Source organism: Antechinus flavipes, chromosome 4 (genome assembly GCF_016432865.1).
Source record: "Antechinus flavipes isolate AdamAnt ecotype Samford, QLD, Australia chromosome 4, AdamAnt_v2, whole genome shotgun sequence".
Taxonomy (NCBI): domain Eukaryota; kingdom Metazoa; phylum Chordata; class Mammalia; order Dasyuromorphia; family Dasyuridae; genus Antechinus; species Antechinus flavipes.
In genome coordinates this window covers 484,821,762-484,846,473 of record NC_067401.1, presented here as the reverse complement: position 1 = coordinate 484,846,473, position 24,712 = coordinate 484,821,762, and the positions used below count along the sequence as shown (strand labels likewise).

The following is a 24,712-nucleotide window of genomic DNA, read 5'->3' as shown; positions in this document are numbered from 1 at the left end:
TTCAAAATATAGAACAATAAATTACCAATTCAAGAAAGGATATATAATAGTAGAAGAAATTATATTCATAAATGTCTGTCTTTACTTCTTTGTAGGTTGTTCTTTTGTTCTCTGCTGCACACATTCAAAAAAAAAATTATTCTTTTTTCCCTTTTCATCCTTCCCACCTCCCCTAAGCGAGCTATAGTTAAGCAAGGATATATTTATACACACACACACACACACACACACACACACACACACACACACACACACAACACATATATTTCCTATCCCTGCTTTAATTGTGCTCCTTAACTTGCTTTGCTATAACTTAATCCCCTCACACTCATGGATCCCTTCTTTATCTCCTTCCCCTACCCATTTGCTTCTTCATTCTCCCATCATCCCCCACCTTTATTTCTTTATAGATCTTTGGATACCTTTTGTGGTATATATGTGGTGTTGCCTATTTAATGCATTCCTGATGTGAGTAGATTTTCAGAATTATGAACCCTCCTTCCCCCTCTAATGCCTCTGTTTCTATTCTTCCTTTGCACCTCATTTGTATACCATAATTACTATTTTTACCTTAACTCTGCTCCAATCTTTCTTTTGAGCTAAGTGTGGTTTCCATTTTAAACATATGATATACATTTCCATGTGAAAAACATAAACAATTTGTCCATGTTATGTTCCTTGATTTTGGCTCTTATATGTTAAATTTGGGTTTAATTGAAAAAAAGACCTGAAAATTTACACATTTATTAAAAGTCCATTTTTTTCCCATTAGTTCTTTTGATTGCTGGCATATATGATTTCAGGATCTATGGTCTTTTATTGTGGATTCTGATAAGTCCTGTACAATTCTAATTGAAGCGCCAGCATATTTGAATTGTTTTTTCTTGTTTCTTGCAAAACTTTCTTTTTGGTCTGGGGGTTTTAAAATTTGGCAATAATATTGCTATGTGTTTTCCCAAAAGATCTCTTTGAGATGGTAATCAGTGGATTTTTTTCCCTATTTCTATTTTTTCCTGATGGTCTATTACTCCAGGACAATTGTTTTGTATTATTTCTTGCTCATGACTTTCAGACAGTCCATTTATTTTTATAATTTTTCTTCTTGATCTGTTCTCCAAATCTGTTGTTTTTCTTGTAAGATGTTTCACATTCTATTCTTTTTTTCATTAGAATCTGTTTTGTTATTTCTTGGTCTTGATGCGGGAAAGATTCCTTTCTAGATTCTCACCCTCTCCTAGTTAATAATGTAAATTGCCCTTTAACTCACAAATCCTGGTCCCTTTGAATTCCAATAGAAGATCTGACTTGTTCCCAGCCCCACCCGGATATGAGCCAACTTTGGGGCTACACCTGAAAGCCCCTCGAGCTAAGTCTCCTATTATAAAAAGGCCACGCTGGGAACCCCTCTTGGCAGAGATTCCAAACATGGCTACCATGTGAGGACCCTCTGTCCACTGGACCCTCTATCCAGTGCCCTCCTTATCTCTACCTTCACCTATACTTTAATTTTGCTTATCCAATAATAAACTTCTTTTATCAATCTAGCTCTCCAGGCCAATAAATGCTTTTATTGGGAACTCGCGCCGCTACTAGACCCCCTTGCGCCGAACCTGTACCCAAACCTGCCACTAGACCTTAACCCTAATTTCATTTAGATACCCCAAAGCTAGACCTCAACAAATTGATGACATTTATTGGTATTTGACATTTGTTGATATTTTGTCTATTAACGAGACCATTGTCTGCTTGATTAAGCCTGAAGGCCTGATTTTCTATTTCCTAGAAATCAGGAGATTTGGGGGAAACAGAAACCTTCTATTCCAATCTCTCCGAATAGCAACAACCAATTAGATGCCTTCCCCTCCCCTTCTCAATACTCTCTTACTTGTGATGTGATCTCTTGTATAAAAGCTATGTATCTTTACTACTTCTCTAACCCTCCTACCCCAATGTTTCTCTTTCTTAGGCTCATCCTCCAGAGGTTTTCAATAAACAACTTTTCTGCCTTCTACTGACTGATCTCTGAGTGTCATTTTGGGTAAGAGTCTTCTACATCCCCTCACAAGAGAAATCTGGAGAGCTTGAAATTTACAGATGTACTCCTCCATCTTCCCAGAATCTTCCTCCCATTTTTGAAATTTTCTTGACAACTATGTTTGCACTTTAAAGTTTTTATGTAGCTCTGGTTTTTAATAAAGAATGCTTGGAAGTTTTCTATCTCATTAAAGATTCATTTCCACTACCACTCCAGACCTGTTACATTCTACTTAGGATTTTTTTGGCAAATTATTCTGTGTTATAATCCTATTCTTTGCTTTATGGACTATTATTTTTCCCAGACCTCAATTCCATTATTGTGGTGGCTGTTAAAATTTATATGAACTGACTGGAGTAACACTGCACTTGAATTTTTTCTTTCTGACTGCTTTTAGTAATTTTTTTTAACCTAGGATCCCTGAATTATCTATATTGTTTCTGGGTATTTTCACTTTATTTTTTCTTCTAGGAGATGACTAATGGATTTCTTCTATTTCCATATTGTCTTTTGGTTCTGAAAGATCAGAACAGTTTTCTTCATGATTTTCAGGGAGACCACTGATTTTTAAGTTATTCCTTCTCTAGTTCAGTTGTTTTTTCCTTTTTCTTCAAATTTTTTTTCCTCCTTTGACTTTGTTTTTAATATTTCTTGCTTTCTCATGGAGTCATTAATTTCTATTTGGTCCATTATAATGTTTCTTGGGTAAGGTTTTGTATCTCTTGTGCTAAGCTGGTAGTTCCCTTTCCAATGTTTTCTTTCATAACTCCCATCTCTTTTTCAAATTTTTTCTCTCTATGAAAAATGAGTACTCTCATTTCATTTACAAAAATGTTAGAATTCTGTTTGTAAACTCTGGCTTCATCTGTTCCAGGAACCTTAATTGAACTTTTGCCAAAGCTGTGGGTTCTTTGTGAGGCTTTGCTTTTAAATGCTGTATTTTATAGAAGAATTCATATGTGTCCAAAAATGAGCCAAAAAAGGTGATCTTCTAGTGGGATAGGGCTCCTGGGGGAAACCCTGACCAGATGGGCCAAGAATTGCTGATGGGAGCCCCTGAGAAGAGGATTTTGTAAATGTCAAATTTGAGATCAGTGGGGTACATATAAAGAAAATGTCTAGAAGACATTTGGAGATATGGGACTGATTTTAGGACAACCGTGATAGTTGGATATGTATATTTGGGAGTAATCCAAGTAGGGATGATAATGAAAATCATGGTGGTTGCTGAGATCACTAAGAGGGAGAATACCAAGAAGAAAAAGAAAAGCCTAGAAAGAATACTGGGGAATAACTATCAAGAGAGTTTGGAACATGGTTGATGATGCTGTGTTGGAGACAGAAATGGATCTGTCAAATAGAAAGAGAGTCTAATACAGAAGTGTCATAAAAATCTAAGGACTATTGAGTTGAACAGATAATTTATAGAAGAGGAAACACAAATCAATAATCACTTGAGTCACTTGAAAAAAAGTCAGTGAAAAAGGCAAATTAAAACAACTAAGCATTTTTGATTCAATAATTTTATTGTTGAGATACACATCCAAAGCAGTTCTTAACTTTTTCTGTGTCATGAACCCCTTTGGTAATCTGGTGAAGTCTATAAACTGTGGAGTCCAGGCTAGTTCCTTGGAGAGCCTCGGGGTCAGTCAGTCAGGATAAATTAAAGTCCTTTGTCTTTTTGGGGGGAAGTGAAGGAGACAAACTGCCACAAGACTTGCCAATGATGTATTTTGGATTCTTGAGTCCAAAGTCACCAACCTCTTTCCTTCTCCTTTTGCAACCAAGTGATTCTGGCTTGTCTCACCCACCCTTTAATCCTTGCTTATGATTATCTTAACATCAAACATTGAGCCAGCACCAAACAGTGAGAAGAGCCATTTATCCAAAACATATGCTAATAGAGTCATTGTCTCATATCGAATAGGTAATTGGCCTTAAGTGCTCCACTGTCTGATTCAAGTATACATTTCAGCCCTCTACAATGAACTCCTTCTCAGACCAAGGTTTCCAATGTATAAAACAAAATATTTAGGATTACAAAGAAAATCAAATGTATTGAAATAACATTTTCAAAATATTTTTTAAAAAATTCACAGACCCCAGATTGAGACTCTCTGTCCCAAAGTTATGAAAAACAATCAAGAGCTATTGGTTTGAAGATTTTCATATTATTATTATTATTATTATTATGTGTAATTGCAAAAAATCTGGAAGCTAACTATATATACCCTATGGGGAAATGATTAAAGTAATAATGATACATTATTATAGAAGATTATAATAGTAACCAGCATTTATATATTATTTTAAACTTTATAGAGCACTTTAAAATATAATCTCATTTTATTCTCACAACAATCCTGAAAGGTAGATGCTATGTTACTATCATTTTACAGCTGAGGAAAATGAGATAGATAGGTTTGGTAACTTGTGATAGGTCATATAGTTAGGAAGTGTCTAAGACTAGATTTAAACTTGGTCTTTCTGACTTCAGGTCCATCATCATATCTCTCTGTTTTTCTCTGTATCTTTCTCTTTTTTCATTGTCATTGTCTCTATCTTGACCTCTCATTGTCTCTGTCTTGTTCTGTCTCTGTCTTCTCTCTTTTTTAAATAATAGCTTTTTATTTTCAAAATATATGCAGAGATAGTTTTCAACATTCACTCTTGCAAATTCTTGTGTCCCAAATTTTAGTTCCTCTCTTTTCCCCACTCTTTCCCTAGACAGCAAGTAATCCAATGTAGATTAAAGGTGCAATTAAAAAAAATTCGTTTCTTACAGGGCTAACACCTTTATTAATTAATTAATTTGTTTATGAGGCAATTGGGATTAAGTGACTTGCCCAGGGTCACACAGCTAGGAAGTGTTAAGTGTCTGAGGCCAGATTTGAACTAAGGTCCTCCTGACTTCTGGGCTAGTCTATCCACTGCACCTAGGGGGCATCTTGCCCCATGTGTAATTTTTCTAAACAGATTCCCACAATTATCATGCTGCACAAGAAAAATCAGATCAAAAAGGGAAAAAATGAGAAAGAAAACAAAAAGCAAGCTAACAACAACAAAAATGGTGAAAATACTATTTTGTGGTCCACACTCAGTTCCCACAATCCTCTTTCTGGATGTGGCTCACTCTCTCCATCACAAGTCTTTTGGAATTGGCCCAAATCACCACATTGTTGAAAAAAACCATGTCCATCAGATTGATTATCACATAATATTGTTGTTGCTGTATACAGTGTTCTCTTAGTTCTACTCACTTCACCTAGAATCAGTCCATGTAAGTCTCTCAGGCTACTCTGAAATCATCCTGCTTATCATTTCTTATATAACAATATAGAACAATAGACAATAACATTCATATACCATAACTTATTCAGCCATTCTCCAACTGATGGACAGAAAACAGAATGTTTCCAGTTCCTTGCCACCACAAAAAGGACTGCTGACAAACACTGTTGCACATAAGGATCCTTTTCCTTCCTTTAAGATCTCTTTGGAATACAGGCCCAGTAGACACACTGCTGGGTCAAAGGGTGTGCACAGTTTGATAACCCTTTAAGCATAGTCCCAAATTGCTCTCCAGAATGGTTGGATCAGTTCACAACTTCATCAAAAATGTATTAGTGTCCTAGATTTTCCACATCCCCTTTAATATACATCATTATCTTTTCCTTTTATCTTAGGTGTGTAGTGATACCTTAGAGTTGTCTTAATTTGCATTGCTCTGATCAATAATGATTTAGAGCATTTTTTAATATAACTAGAAATGGTTTCAGTTTCTTTATCTGAAAATTGTCTGTTCATATCCTTTGTCTTCTTCATACTTAGAAACTTTTAATTATATATAATTTATAATGCAAATATGATTAAATATGAGGATTAAAAAGATATCTGAGAGTAATACATAGTACAGGAATATCTCCTCTTGTTTTATTGGCTCTGAATCTAAGGCAGTTATATTGATTTGCAGAGTGGGACTTGATGGACCAGATTCTTAGAAATGACTTTGTCCCTCTAAGATTACAGTGATCCCTGTGCAAAATGTGACAGTATTCAAAGGGAAATTTTCTGTGCTTAAAGGAACACTTCATCTTCCTATTTGGACCTCTTGAGGGAGTGATATGGAGAAAGTTGGGGCTGAGTTATGGCAACCAGCTAGCTATTGATTTATCCCATCAGCAAGAAGCTGATGGATGGTATAACCAGCAACATCCAAAGTTTGGGATGAATGTATTGGTGAATCCTTTACTTCTCAGGAGTGAAAACTCATTCCTTTGAGAGGTCAGGCAAGGATAATCCTCCCTCTTCACAAAACATCCTGGGCTGAGAGAATGGGCCCTAGAGAGATAATTAGCAATGACTATCTTTGATTCACTAGGATAAAGTCTACTGTCCTGGCTAGCTCTCTGGGGGGTCCTCTGGACAGGCCTTGGTTTCAGCAGGATAGTTACCATGAGGATGGACAGGAATAGAGTCCAAAGTCTTTATTGTCTCCTTCAGAGTCTATGTTTGTCACAGTCTGTTCCAGTCTCAGTCTGTCCCAGTCTGACTGTCTTTTTCCAGCAGTCTGCCAGTCTGCCAGTCTCAACCAGTCTTAGTATGAGTCTGACTTTGTCCCCAGTTCTCTCAGCCCTTAAATACTCTATTACAATTACATCATTACAGTGTATGAGTATATGCCAATTATAGAACTATTATATCACCATGCTAAGTACAAAGTATATGTAAACTAGAGGACCATCATCTCAGCAGTAACACCTTGTTGTAAGTATCCTTGTTTCAAGTATACTTCTCCAGAGTTCTGGCCCTCTACAGTAAAGGACAATGTGCCATATTTTCATTTTCATTTTAATCCATCTACAATTAACTGCCAAACATTATCTACTGAGTGTTTAAATTTATAGGTACTGAGGACAGAAATTAGAGAAAATGAATTACCCTAAAAATGATATGATATGTTTCCTTTTTTAGTCTTTGTAGGCCCTGTGCAGGTGTTATTTGACCGATTTGGGCAGGCATTTCTAGTAGATTTCTACGTACTGCATAATGCCAATATTTTACTCTGAAGTGATGGAAATTCTTTGATTGGATTGTCTGTTTGATAGCATGTGCCAGCCAATGGTATAAAGGATCTTTCTCTCAATAGATCACATTTGACCAGGGTTTAGCACATGCTCAGATCATCTACGATGATGCTACCCATGTGAAGTATGAGGACTTGATTTTGGGAGAGGGGATTGGTGAGGATGTGGACATTTTTCATCAATCTGACTTCATATTGGGAGCAGCATTTTTCCACTGGCTATGTAGCTATAAGTGTCTATGACTTTAAAACTTTAAAACTTCTGGCCTGTTTCCTAAATTCACATTCAATAAGTATGAAGGATTCCTTCCCTCACAGCAAATTTGACGACCTCCAATTTAGAGCCAGTGAATTCAAGAAAGGGGCTGAGGATTTTGCTCCCGTTGTATTTCATTTGTTTTTTCCACTTTTAGGATAAAAAGCAGAGTCCCTGACCTGTAAGCTTAAACCATAGGGACCTGGGAATCCAGGAACCTAGATTAGGTACTGCAGCAAGCACAGGAGAAAGCCCTGAAGAGCTTGGGTCTAGGATGTCAGTCTGTTGGGTCTTTAGCCTTAGACGCCATGGGACTTGACTACGTAGGAATTTAGTTAACTTTGAGTTGGAAACTCCTGTCCTCCCCAGACACCAAAGTGATGTAGGAGGGGGGAAATGTGTTACCAGGTATTGAGAGAAATGTTTATACATTTGTCATTTCTGTATTATTGAAGTCAATATCCCTTTCTAATAGTTGGAACTGGGTTGTTATTACTAGCCCTTAAAAAATCGGGAAATATCATTGGTAGGGGCTTATGGAACCTTCTTCAGGCAGAGAGGATAGAGAATCCTTAATACCCCACTTCTCCACACACACATTATTCAGAAGAACTCTGATAGGAATGGTAAAATTGGCTTTCAGACAATAGGCAGAGGGCCAATACAAATGCAAAACAAAAACTAATAAGGAAATTGGGAAAACTTGAAGGGGGAAACACAATTATGGATTTCTTTTAAAGAAGAATATACACAGAAATTGAATAGGCAAAGAGGGGAAAATTATAACATTTTATCCAGAGATGCATTTATTGAAAAGTAAATAGTCACAAATTGTTTCCCAGTTGCCTTAACACTTTTTAAACTGATGTTAAATACATTTTAAAAATGGCTTAGGTCTGAAGTAAGACATTTTCTGCCCTTGAAAAGAAGACATAGAAGGGTAGCCTGCAGTATTGGGGAAATTATTAGAATAGGAGTTTGGAGACCCTACTTTAATTTCCAGACTTTTTAATAACTAGCTATGTGACCTTAATCACTTCTCATTTTCAAAAAGGAAAGGACAGACCCAAATGACCTGTAAGGAGTCATCTTGAGGGGTAGGAGACAATGGAGATACTTTAAGGAGACTATCTAAATAAATAATTCAGTAAAATGTATCAGGAACATATGTAACAGAGGGTAAATTAACCTCTGGGATCCCTCTCTGGGAGCTCTCCTGGGGTAATAATTCAACCTACATTACACATGGACAGAATGTTTTTGATTTAAATGTATTATTATTTTTCAAATGTTAGCAAATGTGAGTGATAAGTTCAGTGTAGTAAATTCATGGTAATCTTTTGTCATGTATTTTCTCAAACACACTATAATATAGTTACTATCCATGTAAAACATTTACAAAGGAATCATCTTATGATAAAAGTCTGTGGACAACTGCTTTCAGGTCTATTCTAGTTATAATTTACTATCAAGATACGATGTATCCCTTGCTTTGTTTGTGTTTGCTTGGTGTTAAGTTCTTCAAGAGCAGGGACTGTCTTTTGAACCTTTCTAAATTCTCAGTGCTTAGCACATTTACTGTCCTTCAAATCAGTCATCATATCTGACTTTGTGATCCCATGATCATAGCATGTCAGGTCTTTTTATCCTCTATTATGTCCTAAAGTCTGTCTCAAGTTTATGTTTGTTGTTTCTGTGATACTATCTGTCCCTCTTATCCTCTGCCCTATCCCTTTTCCTTTTACCTTCAATCTTTTTCCAACATCAGGGTCTTTTACAATTAATCCCACATTTTCAGCATGTGCCCAAAGAATTTAAACTTCAACTCCAGTATTTGATCTTCCAGTGAATAGCCAGAGTATTGACTGCTTTGACCTCTTTGAGGTCCAAGGGACTCTCAAAAGTCTTCTTCAAAAGCAAAATTTGAATGTGTTGCTGTACAGTGCTCAGCTTTTCTTACAGTCCAACTTTCACAATCAGCCATTGCTACTAGAAAAACCATAGTTTTAACTATGTGGACCTTTCTTAGCAGGTGATATCTGTTTTTTAAGTATGTTGTTCAGATTTGCTGTGCTTTCCTTCCAAGGAACATCTTTTAATTTTATGGCTGCAATTGTTGGTACTGATCTTTGAGCCCAAGAATATAAAAACTGACTCTGCTTCCATTTCTTTGCCTTTTATTATTGGGAAGTGATGAGACCAGTTGCCAAGATATTTTTTTTGGATGTTAAGCTTCAAGACAAGCTTTGTATAGTCTCCTCCCTTACGAAGAAGCTTCCCAATTTCTCTTCACTTTCTGCCAGAAGAGTGTTATTGTATACATATCTCATATACAGCCTGGAATTTTGCATGATGTATTCTGCATACAAGTTAAATAAATAATGTGAAAATATAAACCCTTGTACTTTTCCAATCTTTTGTTCTATCTTCAGTTTTAACTGTTGGTTTTTGACCGGAATATAGATTCTTCAGGAGACATGTAAAATGATCTGGTACTTTCCTATCTGAGGACTTGTCCCACGCAGTTTGGTCACTGAAAGCAGTAGATTATGGAGAAAGCGAGGGAGTTCCAAAAAACATCTATAATTAGTTATGTGAAGACTACATCTTCTAGAAATAACACCAAAAAAGTTATCTTCATCATAAGGGACTGGAATACTAAGCAGGGAATTAAAAATTAATTGGAATAACAGGCAAGTTGTCCTTTGAGCACAATCTGAAGTATTGAATATGAAGAATAAAACATTTTTGGCAAGATAACTTGATGGTCACAACAAACTCTTTCAACCAACTTAAAAGGCAGTGGACCAAATGGTCAACCTAAAAATCAAACTGATTACAAGTTGTTTAGCACAGTGCCTGGCACAAGCTAGGCACTTTAAAAATGTTTGAGATGATTACATGTAATATATATACATACACACACATATATGTATACATATGAAAGTGTATACCTATATACACATATTCACACATACACATACATATGTATCTATAAACTGATTTCATCCATTACATGTATATACCCACTCCTGTGTGCGTGTTTCACCAGCCCCGATGTGCAAACGCCCTTTCCCGTGGCAGACCCACAACCACCGCCGCGATTTGAGTTCCCTAGAACTGTTAGAACCAGAGGATCTCAGAAGGTCGGAGAGGGATCTGAATCCCGGTCTCGCCGAGGCCGAGCCCAGCGCTCTAGTTCTTGGCCGCTACATAAAGTGACGAAGCGTTTTTCATCCGCTATCTCCTAGGACCCTCCCGACGACCCTTCCAAGTAGGCGCTCCAGGTCTTGTTCCCATTTGACAAAAGGAGTGGGGCGCAGAGAGCCAGTGAGTAAGGGGCAGAAGACTTCCCTCAGTCTAGCACTCTTTCCCCCCCGAACCCCAAACAGGAGCCTGGAGGACCCTTTCCTAAGGCCCTGCTTTATTGCATTGGGACAAAGCGGGGAGCACCTCCCGCCCTTCCCAGGCACCCCAGCGCCGGCTCCTTGCCCACCCCTCTAGCTCCAGGACTCGCTTCCTCTCCTCAGCTGCCCCGCCCCAACCTGTTGTGGGGGAGGGGGCACGGGGCCAAGGAGAGCCCTGGAGTGACGTGAACACCGACTTCCCCTCGTCTCCTCCCTCTCAGGCTCTGCCCCATCCATGCGCACCTCGGCCAATCACGGGCCGCGCCTTCTCGGTGACCTTTTCCGGGCCCCTCCAGGCTCCCGCCCCCTCCCGCCAGCCTCATTGTCGCGGGAGGCGCCGGAGGTGAGAGCATCTTTTTCAGTACTTCAGCCGCTGGAGCCGGAGCGAGATCCGCCGCTTGGGGTCCCCTGGCCCGAGGCACCCGCCCGCTTGCCATGGACTACGATGAAGGTGAGCCCGCGGCAGCCCTCCACCCCGACACCCGGGAGTCCACTCGGGAGTCTCTGTGGTGGAGCCGTCTCAAGATGGCCGGGGCTGCTTGGGGGGCTTAGCCTGGCGCCCCGGGCCCGCTTCGCGCCTAGGCCTCGGCCTGTCCTGGGGAGGGAATAGGGAGAAAGATGCTTAGGAGCCAGTGAGAGCTCCCCGGGCCCGCCCCGAACCCGCCCCGGTCCTGCTGATGCTTTGTTTTCCGAGGGGCGTCCGATCCCTCGGGTGCGCAGGGGGGCCCTTCCTTGGGCCCCAGACTCGGGGACGGACCTTTCTCCCCGAACCGTGCCCTTCAGTGCACTCCCTGAAACCCAGAGACTCCCCCAGAGTCCCTTCAAAAGATGTGGCCGGCCCTAAGTCCGGGACTGCTGGGGGGCACAAAGATGGGCACAAAGATCCAGCGCCCCCTCCCGCTTTCTTGCCCGGTCCACTATCTTCAATTCGTGAAGAGCGTTCCGGGATTCAATCTTGGAGCTGGTCGCCCACCCGGTACAGCCCCTCCCCCCCACTCTCCTCACCCCGCCTTCAGGGTTCTCCCAGATTTCTTGCTAGTAGGGGCCCAAAAGTCCATCCTTAGTCTTTGATGACGCTCCTTTTGTGGGCTGGGTCGTGCTGATCTCCAGCCTAAAAGGCCCCTGCCCCTCCAGGCGCGAGCCCCTTCTTCCCCCCACCTGAGCACATCCCAACTTAACCTTAGAGCGATCAGGTAACTCGGGAGGTGACCGGGGGGTGGGGAGGAGTGGGAGAGGGAGGCTGCCTCTGCCCCTGCCCGGAAACCTCAGCGCAAGCCCTTCAGGATCGATCTGGTGAACGATTTGCAGCTTGGGAGGTCGTGCATTGGATCTTGGTATTGGTGTTGGAGTTTAGGAAGGCTAATTGCTTAAACGGGCAAGGATCGCCTGCTTTGGGGTGAGCTTTCCGCTAATTTTCACTGTGGGTTTTGAGAAGGTCCTTTATTATACAAGTTCCAGTAACAGTCCAAAAGACACAAAGAGTATGGTAACAGGCTTATTGCTAACGGGCAGCATCCCTTAGTTTTCTCCCGGTGATAATTATGATAAAGCCTGCTTTGGAGGTCAGTAGTGAGTGCTAGTATAGTATTATTAACATTGCTCTGCATTGATCAACTTTAGAATCAGCCTTATGTGGGATTACAAATTTGTATTAGAGAATCCCTGCCCTCAAAGAATTTATAATACACTAATATGATTAATATAATAAAAATCTACCACTGCTGGAGCAGGAAAAAGCAGTAATGCATTGTCAAAGCAAATATCATTGACTACTGGATTACTTGCATCACATTTGGTATGCCCAATGAGCATTAGCTGCTTCAAAGCATTTTGTGTGTATGTGCACAAAATTAGGAGCACATACATGCTCCAGTATTACTAAAGGAGATTCTATTAAAATAAGAACAGATTTGCATATAGGTCTTTCCTTTGTTATTGACTGTCTTTGTTGTCTCAGGGGAAGTGCTGATTTTTTTTTTTTTTTCCATTTGGAAAGGAGAAATTAAACTAGGGACTCACATAAATTGTTTTTTTTTGTTTTGAGTATTTCAGAGGCAAGACAGGAGGTTTCTTTAGTTAAGGAAACTCATTGTGTGGTAACTCTTGTTCACTCTGCAACTTGTTTTCCATGATGATATAGATCATATGTGTCAGAGGGAAGTCTTTTTAACTCCAAGGCTAGCCCTCTGTCAACTCATTAAATGATCCATATAAAAGTGAATCTAGTATTCCACATATCTATTAAGCAATTAAGTCAAAAGTAGAATTTTTTTGATGGGGGAGAATGCAATATTTGATTATTCTTTTGTTAAAATTAGACATTGTATTCTTATAAATCTGACTCAATTCTATATAAATTTGAGAAATGAGGCCTTTATTAGAGATACTTGTTGCAAAATTTTCCTTCAGGTTTCTGCTTTCCTTTTAATTTTGGTTGCATTGGTTTTGTGTATGTAAAAATTTTTAAATTTTATATAATCAAAATTATCTTTTACATTTTATTATGCTCTCTAGATCTTGTTTGGGCCTAAATTCTTCCGTTACCTGAAGTGAGTTTTGAATGCAGATCTTCTTTACTTCCACACCTAGTGCTATGTCTTATTATACTCACTTTGTGCTTAAGGCAGGGTTCTTTTATATATCATGGACTCTTATGGCAATTTGTTGAAGTTTCAGGACCTCTTCTCAGAATAATTGTTTTTAAATGCATAAGATAAAATACATAGAATTACCAAGAAAACTGATTGTGTTTAAATAATGTTATTAAAATATAAAATAAAAATATATTCACAGATCCCTCAGGTGAAGAACCCCTATTCTAGAATGATTTTTAATTAACCTCAAATACCTTGTTCAGTTAGTTCCTCTACATTTGTTATTTGAGTCTTCTCTTTCCCCTTCTATTCTTTTCCCCATTGTCATTCAGAAGAATTCTCTAAAGCAAAAACTATTGGAGAGTAACCCTTTAAAGCCTAAACATTTTCATTGCTTGATAACATTGTGTCTTACACACAAGTATTTGTTTAATTGTCTTAATAAATTTAAACTTCACATCTCATTTCTATTTTCTAACTCAGAAGAATTGAGGGTTTTCTATTGATGTGTCTTCTTTGCTGTGGAACATCATTTACTGATGTAGAAGTCAACAAAGGGCTGAACTGCAGAGAATCAACTCTGTTCATTTGTTGTATTGGAATTTTATTATGTTGATTACTTTTTAAGTAAATGTATATCTGGATTTGGAAAGGTTTTGGTTTTTGAGAACTTTTTGTGGTGAAACTTGACTTGTAGATTTTAATTTTTCCAAGGAGAATCTTTAATATTAAATATATCCACATGTCTTGGCATTGTTAATTGTCTCTAACTGGCCTCTAACCTGTGGATGACCTCAGTTGAATTGAGCTGGCTAGAGACAGAAGATTTAGGACTCAAATAGAAGTTTAATTTCACAGAAAAGGAAATGCTGGCTCCCTCCTTCACTAAGTTGTAGCAGGGATAACAGCAACAAGAAAAATTTGATTCATTCCAGGGCTTCATGATTGGAACATGGGTATTTGTCCAGGGTTGTCCAAGTTCAGAGAATATACTTCATCCTTTTGCCCAATAAAAGAGAGGCAAGTGTAAGCCAAGATGCCACAAGAAGTTAATTTAGGCCAGCATGAGCATTTTTATCCCTGGAGGTCAGTTCCTTGAGAATAGTTTGTCCCAGGTATTATTGAGGAAGTGTCATTGCTGGCCACTGTTTCCTTGCGAGCCAAGGAAATAGGAGGAGAAAATACCAGTATATACTTGAAATAAAAAGGAAGAAGGGAAAAAAATAACTAGGACAGTATACTTAGCCCTTGTCTGGAATCTTGGGACAGCTGTCTCATGTGGATGTAGGCTGTTTTTGTGGTCCATATTAGACAAAACTTGAGGTCCCTGGAGAGTTCTGCTTTCTACTTCCTTCAGATGATCCAGCAGTCCATACCCACAAGTTTGGCACTGTGGGAATAATCAGAAAAATCTGGTAGAAGGCCATAAGGATCCTTACCATTAGTGAAAATTCCTTGCAACAATCTTTGAATCTGAATTTCTGGTCATTGTAACCTAGATTCTTAGTTAAGAGTTTCTAAATGATACATAGAGATAGATGATCCATTTTCCCAACCACACAGGGCTAGGTTAAAACAATACAATAAAAATTTTCTCACTATTACCATAATTTCATAATTAAGTCAGATACAGATTAAATTCCTTAAAGATCTTATAGTAGACTAGTTCTGAAAAGGAAGATTTACCATGTACCAAGGTAACCAAGAAAATTTAAACATGATTAAAATCAAGTTTCCTTGTATTTTAACGAGCCATTCTAAATATCCATTATTTTATTTTATTTTATTTTATTTTATATTTTATTTAATAGCTTTTTATTTACACATTATATGCATGGGCAATTCAGTATTGACAATTGCCAAACCTTTTGTTCCGATTTTTCCTCTTCTTCCCCTCACCCCCTTCCCTCGATGGCAGGATGACCAATACATGTTAAATATATTAAAGTATAAATTAAATGCAAAATAAGTATACATGACCAAACCATTATTTTGCTGTACAGAAAGCATCGGACTCTGAAATATTGTACAATTAGCCTGTGAAGGAAATCAAAAATGCAGGCAAGCAAAAATATAGGGATTGGGAATTCAATGTAATGGTTCTTAGTCATCTCCCAAAGTTCTTTCGCTGGGTGTAGCTGATTCAGTTCATTACTGCTTCATTGGAACTGATTTGGTTCATCTCATTGCTGAAGATGGCCAGGTCCATCAGAATTGATCATCATATAGTATTGTTGTTGAAGTATATAGTGATCTCCTGGTCCTGCTCATTTTGTTCAGCATCAGTTCATGTAAGTCTCTCCAGGACTTTCTGAAATCATCCTGCTGGTCATTTCTTACTGAACAATAATATTCCATAATATTCATATGCCATAATTTATTCAGCCATTCTCCAATTGATGGGCATCTACTCAGTTTCCAGTTTCTGTCCACTACAAAGAGGGCTGCCACAAAATTCTTGAGTATACAGGTCCTTTTCCTTTCTTTAAAATCTCTTTAGGATAATCAGCACATTTTCAAGCCCAGATATCCACATAGGCATCTAGTTCCTTGATAATCATTTCTTGGACAATAGGCTTTATGCTCAGAATGGAGCCAAAAGTAGCTCTGCTTCTCTGGTATTACAAATCTAGAGGTTCCTAAATAAGCTAGTCATATTTAAATTTGGTTCTCCAATTTTGAAACTTCAGAGAATTTCAGTTCATATACCATTTTTTGGTAGCTAGGTAGCACCAGCCCTGAAGTCAGAAGACCTGAGTTCAAATCTGGTCTTAGACACTTCCTAGCTGTATAATCCTGGGCAAGTCACTTAACCCCAGTTGCCTTGGGGGGGGAAATGTTCATCATATACCATTTATTGTTTCTATCCTTATCTAAATTCTGTATCTAATCTTAGAATCTCTTAACAAATTATGAAGGTCTAACTATAAAATGAACTCTCTCGTCCTTTAAAATTATCATTCACATACTTTAAAATAATTTTACTTTACCATTATCAATACAATTTATGTATAAAATCTTTAATTCAGTTTTGAGAACTTAAAACCTATTCAAAACCTAAATTTCCATGACAGAGAAATTTGGAAGCCAATAATACACACACACACATATGTATACACACACACACATATAGCACTTAGAAAAACATTCTAATCCTTTTAACTTTCTCAAAATTTACCATTTCATTTATTTTTAAAAATTTTCACATTACACCTTTATCTTATTTCCTTTTATAATCATTCTTTCCTTAGAAGGATATCTTCCTTATGTTATAATTTGATCACAAATACAGGTTAAAATTGTAAGATGTTTCAGTGTCAGTCTATTTAACAGATTTAATATTATACTTAACAAAACCTCAATTATAGAAAATTGTTATAAAAGAAAATAAAGGGACATAGTTATAATAGTATTATGTATCAGAGAGAAAAACTACATGCTCTGTTTAATTCCAGGCATGAGTCACATCTGACAATGAATCATGTAGTTGTAGAGTGTTAAAAACAAAACTCAGAATTAATCAGGTGGGAATTTTTCTTTTCGTAGTAGAAAATACTACAGTGGGGAAATAGAGTCAGGAGGATTCTATGTAAGCCGTGCCAAGGTTGTCCCCCAGATTTTTCCTAGGCACCCATGTCCACTTTTAGCAGTTGCCAGACTGCAGCACATGCCTTTTCTTTTCTTTTTTTTTTTTTTTTGTGCTGAGGCAATTGGAGTTAAGTGACTTGCCTAAGGTCACAAGCTAGGAAGTATTAAATGTCTGAGGTCAGATTTGAACTCAGGTCCTCCTGATTTCAAGACTGGTGCTCTATCCACTGTGCCACCTAGCTGCCCCAATGGCTTGCATTCTTCTAAATTTGAGTCATTTCTCTATATATTTTAAAAATGAGGCCTTTATCAGAAACCTTGGATGGACAATTTCCTCCCCCAGTTTTCTGTTTCTAATTTTAAAAATATTTTTATTTATTTAATATAATCAAAATTTAATATTTAATAAAATAAGAATTAATTTAATATAATCAAAATTATCCATTAGCAAAACCCCTACTCTTAGGGAACTGTTAGTTTATTGGACTCAAAAGATGAAAAATTTCTAATAAAAGGATCAAACATATTGACAAATTGATGTAAATCAGGATAAAATGTGATAAGGATTAAGGGAGACATTCAGACAAAGTATTTTTTAACAATGTTTAAGGTAGAGAAATTATTTTTAATGTGGTGTGAGGAATCAAGGCAAGCTTCAAGGAGAAAATGATTTCTCATCTGGACTTTGAAGGAAGAGGATTTCCGCATATATGTTAAGATTTGGAAGGGGCTCATTCCAGACATTAAAGACTGACTGCATAGGAATGGGAGAGCATGAGGTAAATTCACACAGTGGCTTGTCACCCATTGTGGCAGTAATAGATAGTTTTTTTTTTTCATAAATACTTTTAATGAGCTACATACATGATATAAAATTCACCTTTACAAGACAGCAAATATGAGGATTTTTTTGGACCGACTACAGATATTGCCAAGCTTGCCACTTCTGGGGCAAAATGGAATTTCCTATGTACAGCCCATAAATGTAGGGAGATCCTAAAAATGTAGCAGAAGCAATTCTGCACACTGGTTTCAGCAGTCTAGTTTGTGCAGAAATGTTTCCACTAGATTCAGAGTGTGATTTAGAAGGAAAACTCTTCATTTGGTCAACTTTTTGACAGTCTGCAACTCTTCAATAGGTTCCCAAATTTGGTTAATTGTGACAAGCTTTTGAAGCTTGCTAGGATTCACATTTTCCCAAGGTTCTGGATTTTGCCATCTGTTAACAATCACATCACTTTTGAAAAAGGAGTACATGGACATAGAAACTGCTCCCATTTCAGCAATACTTATAAATGTGATCAAAGGAATAAGTTCTTTCTTCTTCATGAGGAATTGTAAGAAGTTCATGATTGCGACTTTTGGAATGGCAGTCTGAAATAAAGAAGCCTAGTTATTGGTCAAGTCAGTCATCGATACCCCCAAATAAGCATCTGCCAATAGATAGTTTGTGAAAGAACAGTGAGGCTGGGCTCAACATAAATTGGACTCAATGTTAAATGACAAGCTAAAGAATATGAATGTACACACACAGACACAGACAAAAATATATGTATGCATATATGTATAAGGAATGATGTAGTAAAATCTGTATTGAAAAATTATTCTGACAGCCTTGTGAAAGATGGACTGGAAAGGGGAGAGACTGGAGGCAGGGAATGCAGTTAGGTTTTGTACAGTTTAAGAGAGAGCAGTGATGTGGGTTGGAGCTAGGATGGTCACAGTGTGAGTGGAAAGCAGTAATGGCTGAGGGATAGTAATGTGGTAGAATGTATGAGAGTAACAGGGTGGATGTGAGTGGGCTGAGGGAGAGGGAATAGTGTGAACTTACGAATTGGAATGCCTGGAAGAATGGCAGGACTATCAGCCTGGCTTTACAGGGAAGGTGATGAATTCAGTGTTTTTGTTTTTATTTTTTCAACCAAACTCAGGGCTCCATTTTATTCTGCTCTTCCTGGGAGAGTCCTTGGGTTGTAGGTGCAGGCAGAGCCCCCCGCTGGTCTATCAGCACTCTCTCTGGGCTCTTACAGAAACATCTTCACTGAGCTTTTTTTGCCAATTTGTCAAGGTTCCAGGGGGTAGAATCAGGGTTAAATGGGTCCTGACTCAGGCTCAGCTCCTTGGTGAGAAGTTGTAGCTGTGATCCCAGTTCTCCTCCACTGCGCCACCCACCCAGTGAAGGAATCTATGAACGAGGCCGAGGGGTCCTTTGAACCACTCAGGATCACAGAGGTTTAGTCTCACAAGCACATCCCCTCTCCCAGCACTGGTGCAAAGTGCTGACTCAGGCCACTGGGCACCCTGGCAGCAGGAAGGGCTGGGACTGTGTGGTGGGATGGGGGTTGAGGGAGGGCTCAGCAGACAGTCTGGCTGAGAGACCGACCTGGTGGAGGGAGAGTATCTGGTCCCCTTTTCCTGGAGGAGGGGCTCACTCTGTAAGGGGCTCTGGAGGCAGAAGGAGGGGGAAGCTATCACTGGCTCTGGGCGGGGTGGGGTGGGGCTGGGGGAGGGGAGCCAGTTCAGTATTTTTAGACAGAGGTGGTGGGCTAGCATACCTTATGGTGATGGCAGAATGCAAATATAAATGAGACATGAGCTGAGGGAAAAGTCAAACATGGAAGCAGATATTTGGAATTATAGCAGCTCCTTTCAAAGATAGGCCCCATGTCAGACACCTCTTGCTTGTCAACCCTGCTGCACTCCTTTGGGAACTACCTTGCTTCAGGAATGGCACCATCAGAAAACTCATCATCCTGTGAGATTGGACCAGCCTTGGTCCTCACAGTTATCAGTACCCTCAGTACCCTCTCCCCTTCTGATGCAGACTCCTGGGCCAGTCATTTCTTCATTCCCTAGCCACCTGCACTCCTTTGAACAGAGCTTCATCATGGACCATACTTTAAGTTAGCTTCTCTTCTTGTGTTGTATTCCTTCATTAGAGTGTAAGCTTCTTAAGAGCAAAACTGTCTCTTTGTATCCCTAGTATGGAACAGGTAGGAGCTTCAAAGTTTATTGTCTACTTGAGATTGCCAAGGGAGAGAATACTGGAGAGAAGGCCCGGGAGCAGATGGCTAGTTTGAGAGTGGAAGATTAACCAATGAAGAAGAATGGGTCATAAGACACAAAGTATATATTATGCATTTTAAAGCAGTGATTAGGTTTTAGGCAACTTTAAGAAAATGATTATTTTGTTTATTAAAGATTACTGGGGCAGCTAGGTGGTGCAGTGGATAGAGAATCAGCCCTGAACTCAGCAGGACCTGAGTTCAAATGTGACCTCAGACACTTAAAACTTCCTACCTGTGTGACTCTGGGCAAGTCACTTAACTCCAATTGCCTCAGACTTCCTGAGAGAGAGAGAGAGAGAGAGAAAGAGAGAGAGAGAGAGAGAGAGAGAAAGAAAGAAATTACCAAGCAGAAAATTGTGAAGTCTTTGGGAGGCAAATCATCTGACATTTACAAATACTTGACATTTACATCTTTTTTTTTCTTGTCTAAGGTCACTAACTTACCGTGTTATGTATATATTTAACAACAAATAAGCACACTGTTTTAACTTACTTCAATACAAGTGTAATCTGATCTATCACCTATCTGTGATGATTTTTTCATGTGTGCTACTTGCCTTGTTTTTCTGGATATCCTTTGTGGGATCATTGCTAAATATGCTGGGTTCATATTTGTATGTTTTTTTGATGTATAGATACATATCCCTTTATTTATTTATTTTTTGGTCACATCTCTTTGAAGACATTCTTTTTGATGTCTCTCTTGTGTAGTTCTTGAGTGGTAATGTGTTGCAGAATCATAGATTGCAAGTTGGATTCTTCTTCTAGACTAGTTCCCTCCCCCCCTTTTTTTTTTAAATAAATAAAAACCTGGAGTGCAGAGAAGCTGAGTGACTTGCCTTGGCTTGTGCAGGTTGTGGGTAGATGGTAGTTAGTCCCTTTTCTGCTGTACCCCAGGTCCAATGTATGCCCCTCCATTGCTTTAAAGTTCACTTTGAGAGACTTTGATAGTCCATGTATTGTAGCCACAGAGCATTATTGGAGGAATATTATTGTTTATGTGTCTTTGTTTCAGTATTATTGAAGACATTGTGTAATTTTCAAAGTCATTACAGAGTGTTCTTTTTTCTTGTTATGTTTTGGGCTCATTTCATTGTTCCATTTGTTTTATGACCAAGCTATATGACTTATTCATTTAATTACATATTGATTGAAGTTAGAATTTTTACCTAGATTTTCAATTGCTTTATCTATATGGTTTTTCCTGGGTATTTATAAATTGAGAAGTGTGATATATTGTATAAGTACTGGACTTGGAGTCAGAAAAACCTTTGTTCTAATACTGTCTCCTATCCAGGTAACTATTGTACAGATCCCTAAGCAAATCACTTTACCTAATGTTTCTCCAAATGTTATTGGACAAAATAACATTTACTTAATAATACTTAAAACTTTTTGCAAAGGTTAGTGAGCTAAGGTGTGAAAACCCTTTACATACCCATATTACTCTAAATAGTAAATTGTCATCTAATTTTGGAGGCTTTGTTGAATCAGAGGGCTTGCCTAATCAGTTTAGCCATATTTGAGACAATAGTGAAATCATCCTTGGAAATTCTTTTATCTTTTTTTCATGTGGTCTCTGCTTTTGACATTTTTGATGATAGTTGCAGACATCTTTGTCATCTTGTTTTATGCGTCATTTGATAGAAATTATCCAAATATCACTAAATTTATTTGTTAGATTTCATTTTTTAAGTAATGTAGGATTTTAACATGTGCATAGGAGACACTTTGAAATCTTTGAAGCAGGGTTTCCTTATTCTAAATCAAATACATTTTTATAGTCATCAAATCGTAAGCACCAATGGGATTTTGTAATTCTCTATTCCATTCAGTTTTGTTATTTTAAAGATATGATTTGTTAATAGAATTTCATTTGCAAAAGATTGCCTTTTTCAATTTTATACTTTTATCATGGATGCTTTTAATGCCTGGGTAGGTGATTTTTGTGAAATTTTGATAGAGATGAGAAAGTAGATATTTACATTTTTAAAAGAGGACCCTGAAGAGAACAAGGCAATGTTTAATTCTAAAGGACACAATTAAAATAATGGCATAATGTCAGGTTTTGTTGTCACTGTGAGTAGATTTTTATTTTTTGAGTAGGTAGTTATCCTTCTGGCACCAAATAGATTGCCTCCCATTGTCTGTCTTTAGTGAGCATCCCTGCAATATAGGTAGAACTTCTGATTCTCATTAACAAGTCAGTGGATATTTTTCATTTTGAATTTAGTATTTTTGTATTTTGATAGTTTTAAACAGAATTACATTTGAAATCAGCGGATTTGGTTTCAAAACCTTGCTCTTCTGTTTAATCAGGTAAAGGTTACCTATCCAGGACTTTAGAGTTCTTGTATGAGAAATGATAGCTTAGAGCCATCAAACTCCTGAGTGCTGCCTATACTGGATTAAGATGTATTTGGGAAATGTTTACAAAACAAGAATACACTACAATGTGATTTTAATTTGTAATTTGTAAGTCAATATGTGAAGTAGAAGAGATGTGTTTTTATTTGAATTTGACACCATGAAACTAGATAAATCATTTCTAGGCTTTTTCTGTGGTAAAACCCATGATCCTTTGAATTGGCTTAGTTTCTTGAGTAATGGTTTAGTGGACATATAACTCAAACTTAGAGCATAAGTAATTAAATTAACATAATGTAATGTTTAGCCTTTTTCTCTCCTTTCCTGCTTTCCTGTCAGTGTTGCTGATGAAGGCCATTTAATTTTTTTGTATTGTGAATTAGGAAACATTTCCTAAGTAAATTTACCCATGGATTTTATAAAATTAAATGCAGAATTTTTTTAGGGAGAAAAAGGTTGATTTTTTTTTTTTTTAAATCAGGGACAGTTTTGTATAATTGGAATCTAGAATTTATGATAGCTTTTTTTTTCCCCATTAAAAAAATCCCACATATTTGTCTTATTTGTGCTGTTCTCTAATAGGAAAGGTTATTAGAGCTGGAAGAAACTTTAGAGATCATTTAGACCAATCCATACCCCTGAAGTACATTAGTTACTATAATAGAGGAAACTTGCTTGGAGTTTAGTTTTCTCTAGTAGTTAAGGATTGATTGACCCCTTAGGGACTCAATATTAGCTAAAAAAGAAGAATGATGTTTGACACTTGCTTTAGTCATTATATCATACTTTCTGAACCAAAAAAGATGAGGATTAGGGTAAAATATGCTGAGGAATAAATATTTTGTCCTAAATGGCAGTTCTGGAAGAGCACCTTGAGGACAGATAGAGGGAGTTTTAAAGAGGAACTAGAAGATACTGTGTAGACTTGAGTTGGTCTGTCTGTCTCACTCCTATTTGTTTCTAAAACACTTTCTTCTCTTCTCCAAGTGATTGAACTTAGGTCCAACAATATTCTTTGAAGCAAAATGCAGAATTTTTTTTAGAGGAAAAAAGGTTGAATTTTTTTTTTTTTTTGGCAGTCAGTTTTGAGTAATTAGAAATTAAAATTTATAATAGGATTTTTTCATTATATATTTGTCTTGTTTGTGCTGCTCTCTAGTCAGGAGGATTATAAATATTTTAGGTAGTGACTAATCTCTTTTGTATTTTACTATCCCATTTGAGCCTCATAACAAGCCTGGGAGATATATGCTGTTGTTTCCTTTTTACAGTGAGGAAACTGAGGTATACTGAAGTGACTTGTCCAGGCTCACACAGTGGTAAGTTTGTGGGACTGGATTTGCTCTCAGATATTCCTAAGTCAAGCGTAATGCTTTATCCACTGTGCTACCTAGTTGTGCCAAAGTGTGATCTGCAAACTTCTTGGTGCCCTTGAGAGCTTTTCAGGGCTTCCTGGGTTCAGGGTGTTAGATTTCCAATTATGTATTTGAAAATTATGAAATTTATGAAAATTGTTATTTTCATACTAATTATGAGATATTTAAAATTTAAATTATTTTAAGAGTAAATAATCTACATAGACAGAAATTCTCTGAGTCTTCAATATTTAAAAATTTAAAGGGAGTTTTAAGACCAGAAAGTGAATTGATGATCCAGTCTTTTATGAAATCTTATTAAGATAACCACACTGTTAGGAATCTCATTCTGAGTCTGTCAAATTTAGAGATAAGAGATGTTAGAAGTTGTAATTTTTGTCTAAGGGGAGATTTTTCTGACAATTTGAATTGTCTTAAACATACCATAAGATAATGAGAAAAGCATAGCACTTTCACAGATAGACAAATTGTTTAGGACATTCTAATGGAACTATTTTTCTTTGTATAATTTGTTTTTTCTTTATTATTATTATTATTAAAGAAATAATATTCTTTATTGATTATCAGCATGTAGAGTTGAGCTATATATTTTTAATTTTTGAAATTAAAATTCATAAGCACACTTAACACTTGTAAGTCATCTTTCTACAAGTTTGTTGGAATTACTTTAATTGTATAATATGAGTGATTTATAAGTCTAGAAAGATTTTTTAAAAATTTCTGTTGAATTTGTGAAATTCATAAGCAGAATAATAAGTTCCAGGGTTGGATGCAAATGACATCTCATGTTGTGTTGGTCTTCTTGAATTTCCATCAGAGGGCTAGAAACAAACTCTTGACTTTAGAGTGGGTAGTACTGACTTTTTATTTTTCTCTTTTAGGAATAGATCGGGATTATGGCCATGGATTTTACGGAGGTTTGACATTTAAAGTTA

At 37.5% G+C, this 24,712-nt stretch overlaps 2 protein-coding genes across 3 annotated transcripts in view; one reads left to right on the top strand and one right to left on the bottom strand.

Moving 5' to 3' along the window:
- The window catches only part of LOC127563500 (DBIRD complex subunit ZNF326-like), a 116,209-nt gene that overhangs the window by 64,986 nt on the left and 26,511 nt on the right, over positions 1 to 24,712 (top strand). Inside the window, exons 1-2 of one of the 2 annotated variants that reach the window (XM_052000021.1) lie at positions 11,024 to 11,235; positions 24,659 to 24,694. In XM_052000021.1, coding sequence (XP_051855981.1) covers positions 11,220 to 11,235; positions 24,659 to 24,694 — 52 coding nt within the window. In that variant the 5' untranslated portion in view covers positions 11,024 to 11,219. Of the gene's footprint in view, positions 1 to 11,023; positions 11,236 to 24,658; positions 24,695 to 24,712 lie in introns of those variants that run through there. The other variant, XM_052000023.1, reaches the window with a different exon arrangement.
- LOC127563501 (normal mucosa of esophagus-specific gene 1 protein-like) lies at positions 17,793 to 18,372 on the bottom strand. The gene has a single exon (XM_052000024.1). It carries the CDS (start codon positions 18,314 to 18,316, stop codon positions 18,065 to 18,067), a length of 252 nt encoding a protein of 83 aa, XP_051855984.1. The 5' UTR covers positions 18,317 to 18,372; the 3' UTR covers positions 17,793 to 18,064.